Below are 13,135 nucleotides of genomic sequence, written 5' to 3'. Positions count from 1 at the left end.
GAAGAATCCTGCCGCAATCACCTTTAATTACATTTTTTCGTAACTCATTTTTGGAGAAAATTGCACCCATACGTTTTTTATATGAATCGCACATCATTTGAAAAATAATCGCATAAGGAATAGGAAAATTAAGGGTTGCCAGCTCTCAGTCTGCCGCAAATCTAGGGTTGCCTGGTTTAAACATGTCACTAAATGTTAATAATTTGCAGTCATGTGTTTTTTTAATGAATTATATATCAAATTAAAGCTTATTTTTTTCTGAACACTATAAAACAGGGTTGCCTTGAAAATTCCTGCCGCAAACAGGGGTTGCCAGCGTTTGAAATATTTTATTCCGGTTCCGTTTGACTATGAGAATAGACGATGAAATGCGCGGTCTGCCTTATGTTTTAAAGTAAAATATTATACAATAGAAGGTCAATCTTAAAATCAATGTTTATTCTAATTGTTCACCTGTTAAATGATGATTTGATTTATATTAAGTACACGCAGAAAACTATTTAAAGATGAAATCATTCTTATTTCTCAAGTAAAATAATGAATCTATAATATTGAGTCTTTGCAAAATCTATTTTCTAAATACTAATATTTATTTATTAATTTAAATGACCATTTTGAAACAATTAAATTATCTAATTAAATAAATGTTTACAAATATCGATCTACTATAAACTATTAATATACATACATATACATCATGTTCCCTTAATATAATGAAGGGTGACCTTATTGTGGATATTTTTTTTATTAATTATATTGAAAAATACATTTCAATGAACTCTCTCTCTCTCTCTCTCTCTCTTTCTTCGTCCTCTACTTGTTTGATTTGACAACGCTTGCCGCAATTTTTTTTTTCTCACGCAATTTTTAATAATTTGCATAGGAAAGAAATATATATAATAGAATTATAATAAACAAAACTAAGTTAGCAAAATAAATTCGAAGAAAATCCGACAGTAATGCCGACTAAAAAACGCTATTTACGGTTTATGACCAAGAGTCGGCAAATATCAATTAGTTGGCTATTTTTTACTATAGATAAACATTTTGCGGCGCGATACAAAGCAAACCAAATGCAATAAAATTATTTTCGAAAAAGTATTGTTTCTAAATGCAATGAAAGTGCAGATGGTCAAATGAGTTGTTTTTGAGCATATTACTTACTTACCTTTCGTTTTGGAGTAAAGACGTTTTTACTTGACAAAAATGAAGACGTGTTTTTTGTGCGGCAGGAGTAAAAATGTGATAGAATTTAACAAGGAATCTCTCCAAAAGTGTAAAATCATGTTATTGTTTCGCCAAAAAATGAATTTTAAATACAGTGACATTTTTTTAAATAATGACACAATGCACAGTTATCATTTACAGTGTTACAAAAAGTTCATTGTTTTCAAACAAAAATATAAAGAAATATTTTTAATTATTTTCTAATGCAAAACGTAAGTATACCTTAATGTTTAATATTATATAGTTTAATAAAATGTAGACAATTGTGGCCGTGGGAGTTGCCTCAGTTTTGATTACACTAAGTTAGGGACGTGAGTGAGTGATTACGCTTTATTATAATAATAATAAGAACAATTCTTTCAGACCTAAATGCCTTAAAAACTATCAGCATAGACAGACAAGTTCTTGCTAGCGACATTTTTTTATCTATATTTTAATAGTTTTTATTAGTTGAATAGTTTTCATTTACTTTCCAAAAACCTAAATATTCGTACCAAAAAGATGGGCGCCATAGTTCTTTCTACGGATACGGACGGCGTTGTCAAATCAAACAAGCAGAAGGCGAAGAGAGAGAGATTGTTTATTGAAATATAATTTTCCTTATTTTCTTAATTAATAAAAAAAATATCCGCGATAATTGTCACCTCTCATTATATTAAGGAAACATGTTGTAATTAATACCTTATAGTAGATCGATATTTGTAAACATTTATTTAATTAGATAATTTAATTGTTTCAAAATGGTCATTTAAATTAATAAATAAATATTAGTATTTAGAAAATAGATTTTGCAAAGACTCAATATTATAGATTCATTATTTTACTTGAGAAATAAGAATGATTTCATCTTTAAATAGTTTTCTGCGTGTACTTAATATAAATCAAATCATCATTTAACAGGTGAACAATTAGAATAAACATTGATTTTAAGATTGACCTTCTATTGTATAATATTTTACTTTAAAACATAAGGCAGACCGCGCATTTCATCGTCTATTCTCATAGTCAAACGGAACCGGAATAAAATATTTCAAACGCTGGCAACCCCTGTTTGCGGCAGGAATTTTCAAGGCAACCCTGTTTTATAGTGTTCAGAAAAAAATAAGCTTTAATTTGATATATAATTCATTAAAAAAACACATGACTGCAAATTATTAACATTTAGTGACATGTTTAAACCAGGCAACCCTAGACTTGCGGCAGACTGAGAGCTGGCAACCCTTAATTTTCCTATTCCTTATGCGATTATTTTTCAAATGATGTGCGATTCATATAAAAAACGTATGGGTGCAATTTTCTCCAAAAATGAGTTACGAAAAAATGTAATTAAAGGTGATTGCGGCAGGATTCTTCCTGGCAACCCAGGTGTAATCTGTTCTACTAATCATGTATTATTCATTAATATAGGTTTAATTAAGAAAACTCGTATATGCAGGATTCAACGGTCGGATCTCAGTCTATTACAGATGATGACTTAAGTAAATGTCTTAATTATTGGTATATTCTAATATAATGTCTCCATGTTATTACTCATGAATGTTGTCTTGACTCCTAGGCAAGAAACTCGAATTTGAGTAGGAATATAATATAAACATAAATTTTACATATAAATACATATATACTATCAATTTATTAAAACGGGAAACTACTTAATGAGCATCCCTCTTTGAAATGCCACTTCCACTGTATGATGCGAACTCCTTTCCCTTACCTTACCAAATTTTAAATGATCCTCATCCCGCATAAAGCATGTTAGGCGGAGTGAACCTGGGAACCTAATGTTAAGATATTACGTTCCCATTAAGGTACTTCTGTTCTCATAAATATTGTACAAACTAGTTACTAACTTATACATGCTCATGTAATTATGTAAATACATATTTTTTATTTGTACAAAAAGTATTGTATTTATGTTAGTTTAATTAATGGATCTTTTTGATGTTATTGTTTTTTTGTTTTATTTCAAATACATGATTGATTCACATTCCGCGTTTTTGCTTGATTCATAAATTTTGGCTGGATATTTTTTATATATTTTTTTATTGAATCTCAATTCGTCTGAGGTCGACGCAATTATAGATTAGGCAAAAAAGAATATTCTTTTATAAAACAATGATCTATACTTCTACAAATTTCAAATAGATAAACAATAACCCTTAATTTCTCTGTCCATCCCACAAAATTAATATATATTTTTTTTAATATTAAAAAAAAAGTTAAATTAAATTAATTAAAAAAAGTTAAATACAATTAAATAAATTACTTTGTTGAAAATAGTTTAAATTTATTATTTAAGATGGCGTGGCGCAGCGGTACAAGGGTGTGACTGTAACGCGACGGTTGAGGGTTCAAGTTCCACTCGAGGATATGAAATATTTATTTACATTTATATTTTCATTTCTTCGCTCTAGTGTCAAAGTAAAGGGCGGCATTGTGTTCCACTCAATACGCAATGCATCCAGAATTCGGCGGAAAGTGGGAAATGGAGTGTTAAAACTAGATTCCATCTGCCGACCTTGCTGTGTGCAGGATACATAGTGAAGCTCATTTTTATGTTTTTATACAAAATAACTTCTTCGTGTTAAATATTGATTAAAATATATTATGTAATATGTATACTCATCAAAATATCACAATTAATAAGATTGAGTTTCTTAGGCCTTAACGCAAGATTTTTATTTTGTTTCCCTACTATGTGCTAAACAAAAATGCATGCATTTAAAGAGCAGTAATTTTAAAATTATAATTTATTTATCTAATAACAACATTAAATGCTTTTGTAGCTGCCTCTTCAATTTCCTTGTGTATATTGTTAACTTCAGCCTGTGTAAGGGTCCTCTCTAAATGCCTGTACACTATACTGTAGCAAAGACTGTGTTTCTTTGTCTTAGGGTGAATAAACTTATCTTTTAATTTTACCTGGAAAATAAAATGTCAAAAGTTCGTTTATTAATTTCATCATGACTATTTTGGACATAGTTAAATAAATAACAATGTATGATGTAGTCATGGATGGATGTCCAATTTATTTTTAATTCTTGTCCTTTCTTAGTTAGTTACTAATCAGTAATGGTAACATTACATTTTAATTAACTAATTACAATCACACTTCAAAAAATGTTAAATTGGAAGAATGTTTTGTGCTTACCTGTTCAATTATATCTTCACCAATATCTCTAACCAAATCATAAAAATCATTATTCAAGAATGTATCAATAGTCATAGTTGGTGGGAGCCAAAAAGACAAGTCATTTGTACACTGAGGATAAACAGATATAGGTTTGTACGTTATTTTAGCATTCAAATCTTTATTTTGAAATTGATTTAAAAAGCCTGAATCACTGCTCCATATTAATCTTATATCTGGGATTTTATATAATGCCATGGCTAATCTTTCCAATCCTAATCCAAAGGCGTAAGCTATACTGTTATTAGGTCCCACATTAGCAAGAATTTCGTTTCTTACAATTCCACAGCCCAAAACTTCCAACCAATCATTCTCATAATATATTTCTAGCTCCCAAGAAGGATGGGTGAAAGGAAAATAAGCATCCACCCATCTGTATTTAATATTCTCCCCAAATAATACTTGGACCATGCCTAATAGGTGATTTTTTAACTGCGTTTCCATTAATTTGGTGGCCTCTAATGTATGACAACTTTGTTTTGTAGGATCAGATATCGAATTCACAAATGTATGTGGGTTTTTTGGATTGAAAGTTGGTTCAAATATATCTAAATCTGGATGATTTTCAAATAGTTGTTCTTTCCTTTGAGATCTTACTGCATCTATCTGAAAAAATAAATACATAAAAATTAAAACCATCATGGAAAAATACCTCAACTGTAAATGTTATAGCTGATTTTCCTTCAGAGAAATGAATTCCATTTCCTCATTTTGGTAGGAAGATAAAAAAAATGGAGAACGAAATGGTTGACACTAGGGTCCCACTGCCTACCCTGCTTTATATGGGATATGTATGAAGCTTAAAACTGTATTTACCTACATATTAAATTTCTTCACATTATTTTAATGTCATTAGGCTACATTAGTGTTTTTAGCTTTTAGGTTAACAGAAAGGAAACAAGTATTTTTTATAAATATAGTCATGCACAAAATTACCTACTTGATGAAACACAGGAAAGTGTGTAGAATCAATTTCATCTCTCCTATATACATCTCCAATCATAAGGAAGTTATCTAAACCAGCTCTCAATAGCTCAGTTTGATGGGCTGTCATATGCGCCCGAAGTAATGTCGTATTATTTATATAATAACAGTCTGATTTAGCTCTGCTCGGATGGTCCTCTGGTATTAATAAATCATCAAAGTTTTGCTGAACCGTAACTATAGGTGACAAATTATCGTAAACACTAAACGTTGGGTTACCTCTGTGAGTAAACGATGAGTAAAAATAATTTACTATTCGCTGCCTCACGAGCGATAGAGGGTTGTCTTTTTTCAAATGTAAATTACGGTTTAAGTACGATATTATTTTTGGTGTTACATTACTATATTCGTCTGTAGGGTAATCCTTGTCGTGTATCCGGCATGTGTTACATGTTTTTGGAGCTGTACTATAATTATTTTTGAGAAAAAGTGTCGAGTATAGGCGATTTGTTCTTAATAGCAATCTCATAATTGGACTTTTTGTTATTGCTGTATATTATTTTATTATTTCTGACGCTTTATCAGAATATATTAATGAATATAATAATAAACTCACTATAAAATGTTAAAACCTTTCGCAATGCTCACAGAACACATTTACTCAATGCTTGACTTATATTATATTTCATAGCTTGACATTCATGATTCAATTTTAACAGCTGATTGTCATTCTTTGATTCTTATAATATTGCATTTTTTTTAATATTCCTTATATTTTAATATAAACGATAAAAAAACAAATAATACATAACGAGAATGCTTCATTTAATTAAAAAAATATAATAATGATTAATTCAAATTTTATTTGAAATCGAGTAATAATTTAATTTTTTAATGTCACTTCAAAAGTGATCTTGCTACAACAAAAAAATAAAGGTCACGTCAAAAATCAACACCAATGAGTAAATGTGTTCTGTGGTCAGCACAATACCTACTCAAATATGTTTTTAAATTTTAGCCGCTTGTGGTGTTATCTAATTGAAATTTCTAACCTATAATGTATTAAAATGTACAAATTTAACTATATATAATTAAAGTAAAATGATTTCTAAGCGTATATTACATATAGCACAGTTGAGTGCTGTAGGGCTGGTAGGCTATTATATAGGACAAAAGGATGTATTCAATGAAAATAAAGAAGTTTCAGTAGTTATCAATGGAAAGAAATTAACTTCTGTGCCTGGTTTACCAATTTATGGTACAGTTTCAGCGGCTACACCATTTGTTGAAGGAGGCACAGCAAAAGACAGAGTATGTTTATTTGAAGAATCCTATACTATTCTTTATTTTTATTATAAATTATTAGTTTATAACTATTTCGCAATGTGTATTTATATGTATTTATGCAATTTGTATTTATTATTGAGTAAAATACTTTTATAATTTAATTTGTAATTCTAGAATATCTTAAAGTTTGTTTTATATTTATAGGTATCACAGATAATGAAATATGGATTTCCAAGTTTAGACAATGTGCGGTCCTACGATGACTACGTATTGTCTTATGATCGTAGAAATAAAGTACCAAATTGGGTATTTGAACATATCACTAAAGAACATATTATGAAAAATGACTCAGTTGATAGAAGCAAATGTGACTTTAAGCCAGATGAAAGCATACATCCATTTTTTAGGTAATTATTCAAATTAGTAGTAAAGCAGCTCCACTCTTCATAGCATAAACAGAGAGAACTTTGGGTAAAGCAAGAGAAACAAGAGAATAGAGAGTTTGTTCTATGCATTCTGTCAAAATTGTAGGCATTGCAAACTGAATAGTGGAAAAGAGAACCATTCCTTTATTAGAGTGTGGAATGTGGAATGGAATGGAATGTGCATGTGGTCACTCACTGTGCTATGATGCCTTATCATCAGGACATAGATAATGTAGTATTTAATAAATTATTAAATAAGTCTTAATAGTATATTTTCTAAATTCGACTGTATTTATTGAGTATAGATATAAATATTTTGAATAAATTATTATAGATCTCAAAACACTGATTACAAAGGATCTGGTTTTGACCGCGGTCATATGGCAGCAGCAGGCAACCATCGTCTTGCTCAGTCTCATGTGGATCAGACATTCTTTCTTACTAACATGGCTCCACAGGTAAGCTATATAAGAATATATAGCTTTATTATATTATATCTACTTTGCACTATCTCTAACGTATGGTTTCCCTCTTGTGGTCAAATGGAAGAAACTATGAGTTGTGTGTGACAACACATTCTAATTTTAAGCGTCTGAAGTAAATATGACTGACTACAAGAATGTTCTTTGAAATCATAATAATTAATATGTAATATAGCTTATAGCTTTATTACAAACAAAATATCAATTCAAATTAATAGTCCTTGATATAGGCCTAGCTTTACAATTTTTAGAAAATATGGGTGTTTCACAATAAATAATACTTAAATTGTTTCTAAATGAAAGTACAAAGTACTGTAAACTGCCACTGTCTTGTCTTTGTCTAAACAAAAGGAAATTTCAAATTAGAAGTAATTTTTTAGAGAATATAATTTTATCAGTAAATTCTTTTAAGGTTGGTGATGGATTTAACAGACATGCATGGAATCGCTTAGAGAAACATGTGAGGAAGTTAACAAAAGTATATAACAATGTATATTGTTGTACTGGTCCTTTATATCTACCCAGGTAATTATTGTTATTTTCTAGTATGTTTTTAACTTTTATATACTTATCCAGGTTTTTTAAATTTTAGCCTTAATTGTGGATGTTTTTTAAAGTTTACAATTTTCTACTACCCAAAGAATATAGCTCAGAATGATCATTGAGGACATGTATGGTATTAGCACTCCAGGCTACATGGTAATTTTTCGAACAGTCGGATTTTTATAGATTTAATAAAAAATATATATTTTAATCAAAATTTTCAGAAGAGAACCAGATGGCAAGTCTTATATTAAATATCAAGTCATAGGTGCTAATACGGTGGCGGTACCAACACATTTCTACAAAGTAATTGTGGCGGAAGCCCCAGATGGTTCTTTGGACATGGAGGCTTATGTCATGCCCAACCAGAAAATACCTGATGAGACGCCGGTTTCTTCTTTTATGGTAAATATATATATTTTTATCTTCACACTGTATATCACACATAGCAGAATAGGCAGTGGATATCTGGGAACCTAGTGTTAAAAATACCGTACCTATTAAGACACTTCCATTTCCCCGTTTTCCGCCGAATTTTCGAGGCAGTGCTTGTTGAGTGGTGGAACTCAACGCCGTAGTTTGCTAGTTACCAGAGTGAGGAAATGAAAATATTTAATTTCTTCGGCTGTCGTCGTGTTTACAGTCGCACTCGCTTGTGCCCCTGCGCCACGACCAGTTGAGTAGGGAGCTTAACTCGCGCCCGCGACCCCCAGACGTACCCACATAATTTCATACGTAAATTAATAAATGAATAAAGTCTTAGGCTCAAGCATAGCTTTAAATGAATGGGTCCTTACATAATTAAATCAAATGAATATTATGTATTTGATTAAATACATATAAAATAGTTTTACGGACCATTCGGCGCCCCTTTGTGAGTAGCGAGTAGCGCCCGGGGCATGATGCCCCCCCTCCCCTCTGCTCACTACGCCTCTGGCCACGACGGCCTCGAAGCGGCACGATATATGAGGTAAAGTATAAGTAATAGTTAATTAATATTTATTTAAATTTATATTGCCATTTCTTCCCTCTGGTGTCGAGGCAATGCGCGGTGGTGAGTTCTATCACTCAACACGCAATGCCTCCAGAATTCGGAACAAGGTGGGGAATGTAGGGTCTTAACACAAGATTCCCTCTGCCTACCCTGCTGTGTGTGGGATACACTGAGAAGGTTATTTATTTATATATTATTTACGCATTTCCCAGGTTCCTCCAGAAACTATTGAGAGAGCAGCGGGTCTCTTATTCTTTGACAAAATACACAGAAGTAAACTGAACAGAATAAATGGAAAAAAAGTGTAATGTTGCATGATAGACATACACATTAGTGCAATTTTATATTTTAAAGACATGTATAAATGATTATACTACCTACATATTATTTAATTTAATTCATATTGTATAGATTAGTTATATTATAATGTTATAAAGACACAATATGATATTTTGTTTTATTTTGCATTTACTTTTATTTTTTCTTTCATTGTGTATGTAGGATCTGTCAAGGGATAAGTAACTTTGTTCTTAATATTTTGTTTTGAGTTTTTAACATGAAAGTTAATGCTAAAAGACTGAGAATCCCAGGGCCTTCAGACCTATGTCATTTCAGTAAAGCTGAAATTTTGAGGATTAATGGTTTAATATGTAGTTAAGATTGTATGCATACTTACTAACTCGAAAATGGGGCCAACTCAATTACGTTATACTAGCATATTTTATTTTACATATATTATGTACGGATTATTTCAAGACCACATATAAGTACCCAGACCAGTCCGATATTTCAATCATCCTCCCAGACCGGAATGTACCTTTATTTGGCGCTACTTCACAAATCAAGGAACAAATCTCATATATTTTTTACTATTTATTAAAATATATATATATATTTTTAGTTGTTTTTTATTTTTGTGGTAAAAGTCATATACATAGTATTATATCATGGCTATAGAGTATATAATGTATCAGTTCTCATCATCCTCATCGGAGGCACCATTTTGTTGCGGTTCTTCATCCATGCCAGCATCACCCATACCTGGGTAAAAAAATTAAAATGTATAAACAATTGATTTATATCACGGGAATGAATTGTTTTCTCTTCCTTGCTTTTTACAGACAAATATATGGGTAAATCGCGGCGTTAAGTTCCACCTCAACCAGCTATGTCTTGCTAAAGTGATCACTCACTGAACTAACATATAAATCTAAATTTACACAGAACTAATACTGAATTCTGAATTTTGGATGTGAATGTTTCTTTCCAATAATTTATATAAAATTTCTGTTTAATATAAAATATTGGAAATTGTTAATAATAGTATTCATCATGTTTATAATCATAATTTGCTTCACATTATAATATATACTAATTAAAAAATATATAACCACAACTTGAATTAAATTCACCATGTTGTGGTTTGTGAAAGGCACAGTTTTTTGGGTGACACAGAATCAAATGCCTCAGATTTTTCTGCATACAAATAAGTATAGGCCAATGTTACCCCGCGAACCCGAACACAACACTTTAATACAGTAGAGCACAACATTAAATTTCATTTACATTATATATTACACACAGTGACACTGAACTCTATTCAATGATACCCATCCAATATTATGCAGATGAATGTACATGCGCACACGCACACAAACTTTATAAAGTATTTGTTGGACTGTATAAAACACACAATATTACCTTGATCCTCATCCTCCTCTGCCGAGTCTCCAGCGACTTCGGCGTTCTCAGCCTCCGCACGCTCCATTTGCCGAGCCAGTTCTGCTTCATCAGTCGCTGTTACCACTTTAGGCTAAAAATTATAAAAATCTAATTTTTTCAATATAATTTATAATGTGAATAAAATGATACTACAAGTTTGAAGTATGAAGCAAAACTGATTTTATTTTCTTCATACCCTACACTACAATTATTAAACATCAATGTCAATTTAGGTTCACAATGTTACTAACATAAATAATATAATAATATATCTTTCCCCCATATTGGTATGGGTATGTTGGTTGGATGGTTGGTATACATCTTGAAATAATCATTACAAGACACTCAAACATTGAAGAATTTAAATAAAACTTTACATAGCTAATTTAAATCAGAATAACATATAGCCTACAATTTATGCCAAGATTTAGTATAATTTGGCTACATATAAAATTAACAATAAGTTTGAGCAGACAAAGCAGATTAGTACTATTCAATTTCATGAAATAACTATTTTTGATGAAATAGAAAAAAATATTATGTGCCAAGCAAATTCTTCAGTTTTATAATATTTGTATAGAAATGTTAAGTTGTACTCACAGCCATTTGCACATTGAAAACGCCTCCAGCATCTGTAATTGTATCTTTAATCTTATCAATGGCATCTTGTAAAGCCTTAAGACCATCTGCTTTCTCAGGAGTTGAAGTTGTCATTACTGAAATAAATAATTTCTAAGTGGCTTAAAATACACTAAAAGTATTTAAATATTTTTCTTTTCCTCAAGTAGGGATTGAACCTACAATCTGTCACAATATTGTAGCATGCCTGTGCAACACAACTTAAATAATTAATAATATACAACATCACTCACCATATAAAGGTGGAGCAATCAAGTTAATTTTGATTGGCATTTCAGGAGTAGATAAAGAAAGCCCAGACTTCAACGCTGCCTTTACTGCATCAATGCCTTCGTATCCGTAACATGCACATTCAATGTCAGCACGAATTTTCACTGCTTGTGAAGTTAGCTTTCTCTTGATGTTGGCAAGGAGTACTTCTTTAGTGTTTTCATCTAAGCCACATTCATTGAGCACTGAGGGGTCTCTGTAAAGTTAGTTTTTGATTAACTGTTATGACATTTGGGCTGCTATGACTGAGTGGAACTGTGTTTGAGTAAGCTCAGTGGTTGTGGGGTTCAATCTCCACTTAAATGAATGATATTTAAATTATATTCATTTTTCCATTCTGGTAAACAAAATGTCATGTGTGGGGATGATGGATCTCTACTATGACATTGCAGTGACACAATATAAAATCTTCCTAAAACTATATAGAAAGTAGTAACAGAGATAACTATTAATCTTGTTTGCCTAATAATCTAAAAATGTGTTATTTATGTTATTATAAATCATTTTGAAATTTTGATATTCCTAAAAATGTTTAATATTTTACCCCCAGAACTTAATCTTAAATAATTACAAAATAATATGAATCACGTACACAGCTGCTTGTTTAAAGAAATCATAAGCTGATGCCTTTTTCTTGTACTTCTCTTCAAAATGCCAAGCTGTCTGTTTGTACAATTCCTCTAATTGTTCTGAGCTTTGATAATTCAGAAGTTCAGCTACATGCCTAAGGATGGAGTTAACTGCTTTAGCTTTAGCGTATCTTTCCGTACATTTATCTATATCTTCTGCTGAGACACGACGTTTTGATAGATCTATGTAACCTATGATAAGAAAAAATATTTAACAAAATCGTCTAATGTAAACAATTACAAAGAAAATTCTGTTGTTACCATTACCTTTTTCTTTATCCACTCTTATTACGACTACTGGCTCAGTTTTGCCGACTCTAATCAATTTGTTGATAGATCTAATACGTCTTCTCGACAACTCGGAAAGCAATATCATGCCCTCTATGTTATTATATTCTAGTAAATGGACGTAAGCACCCATTTCAGCGATGGACCGTACATTTACCATAACTACATCTTCCACCTCAGGATATTTCTCTTGATAAAACCGACACGACAACGGCATCTGTAAAATTAAAATTCATAACCTATTTGTTTTTAAAATACTATTATAATTAATTATGACTTTTCTATATTATATAGAATAATGTACATACCTTTATATGTGTTTTTATTTATTCTACCGAAATATTATTAATAAGAAACAATGTTTAAAACAATGATGAAATAATCAAGTTGTTCACGTTGAACGCTACCTACTTGACAGTTGACAGAGCTACTTGCATTGCATAGATACTATTATATGACATATGCTCTTTGGTCAAACGTCAATATCATTTATGAAGGTTAGTAGATCGAGATGAGTT

General features: G+C 30.9%; 3 protein-coding genes across 3 annotated transcripts; 1 reads left to right on the top strand and 2 right to left on the bottom strand.

Moving 5' to 3' along the window:
• Positions 1–3,956: 3,956 nt before the first annotated feature.
• On the bottom strand, positions 3,957–6,041 carry PheRS-m (Phenylalanyl-tRNA synthetase, mitochondrial). The gene is made up of 3 exons (XM_085194347.1): positions 5,355–6,041; positions 4,376–5,020; positions 3,957–4,146 (listed from the first exon to the last, which is right to left on the bottom strand). The coding sequence occupies exons 1-3, from the start codon at positions 5,865–5,867 to the stop codon at positions 3,979–3,981; spliced, it is 1,326 nt and encodes a 441-aa protein (XP_085050473.1). The 5' UTR covers positions 5,868–6,041; the 3' UTR covers positions 3,957–3,978.
• A 250-nt stretch (positions 6,042–6,291) lies between these two features.
• EndoG (endonuclease G, mitochondrial) lies at positions 6,292–9,517 on the top strand. The gene is made up of 6 exons (XM_085194349.1): positions 6,292–6,649; positions 6,830–7,032; positions 7,385–7,508; positions 7,945–8,057; positions 8,300–8,480; positions 9,282–9,517. The coding sequence occupies exons 1-6, from the start codon at positions 6,440–6,442 to the stop codon at positions 9,375–9,377; spliced, it is 927 nt and encodes a 308-aa protein (XP_085050475.1). The 5' UTR covers positions 6,292–6,439; the 3' UTR covers positions 9,378–9,517.
• A 442-nt stretch (positions 9,518–9,959) lies between these two features.
• Positions 9,960–13,080, bottom strand: eIF2alpha (eukaryotic translation initiation factor 2 subunit alpha). The gene is made up of 7 exons (XM_085194348.1): positions 12,926–13,080; positions 12,597–12,834; positions 12,293–12,521; positions 11,664–11,896; positions 11,392–11,507; positions 10,771–10,882; positions 9,960–10,110 (listed from the first exon to the last, which is right to left on the bottom strand). The coding sequence occupies exons 2-7, from the start codon at positions 12,832–12,834 to the stop codon at positions 10,040–10,042; spliced, it is 999 nt and encodes a 332-aa protein (XP_085050474.1). The 5' UTR covers positions 12,926–13,080; the 3' UTR covers positions 9,960–10,039.
• Positions 13,081–13,135: the final 55 nt, after the last annotated feature.

Source organism: Heliconius melpomene, chromosome 12, assembly GCF_056956725.1.
Source record: "Heliconius melpomene rosina isolate 202511_hmr_F chromosome 12, ASM5695672v1, whole genome shotgun sequence".
NCBI lineage: Eukaryota > Metazoa > Arthropoda > Insecta > Lepidoptera > Nymphalidae > Heliconius > Heliconius melpomene.
Note: the sequence above shows the minus strand (reverse complement) of the source record. Positions and strands in the feature narration are given on the sequence as shown.

Coding starts and splice junctions, on each gene's coding strand:
- PheRS-m (XM_085194347.1), bottom strand. CDS start 5,867: ATGAGATTGCTATTAAGAACAAATCGCCTATACTCGACACTTTTTCTC. Junction 5,021..5,354: donor ACTTTCCTGTGTTTCATCAA/GTAGGTAATTTT, acceptor TTATTTTTTCAG/ATAGATGCAGTAAGATCTCA. Junction 4,147..4,375: donor GTGAAGATATAATTGAACAG/GTAAGCACAAAA, acceptor TTTATTTTCCAG/GTAAAATTAAAAGATAAGTT.
- eIF2alpha (XM_085194348.1), bottom strand. CDS start 12,834: ATGCCGTTGTCGTGTCGGTTTTATCAAGAGAAATATCCTGAGGTGGAA. Junction 12,522..12,596: donor AAGAGTGGATAAAGAAAAAG/GTAATGGTAACA, acceptor TTCTTATCATAG/GTTACATAGATCTATCAAAA. Junction 10,883..11,391: donor TTTTCAATGTGCAAATGGCT/GTGAGTACAACT, acceptor TATAATTTTTAG/CCTAAAGTGGTAACAGCGAC.
- EndoG (XM_085194349.1), top strand. CDS start 6,440: ATGATTTCTAAGCGTATATTACATATAGCACAGTTGAGTGCTGTAGGG. Junction 7,033..7,384: donor AGCATACATCCATTTTTTAG/GTAATTATTCAA, acceptor AAATTATTATAG/ATCTCAAAACACTGATTACA. Junction 8,058..8,299: donor GGTCCTTTATATCTACCCAG/GTAATTATTGTT, acceptor CAAAATTTTCAG/AAGAGAACCAGATGGCAAGT.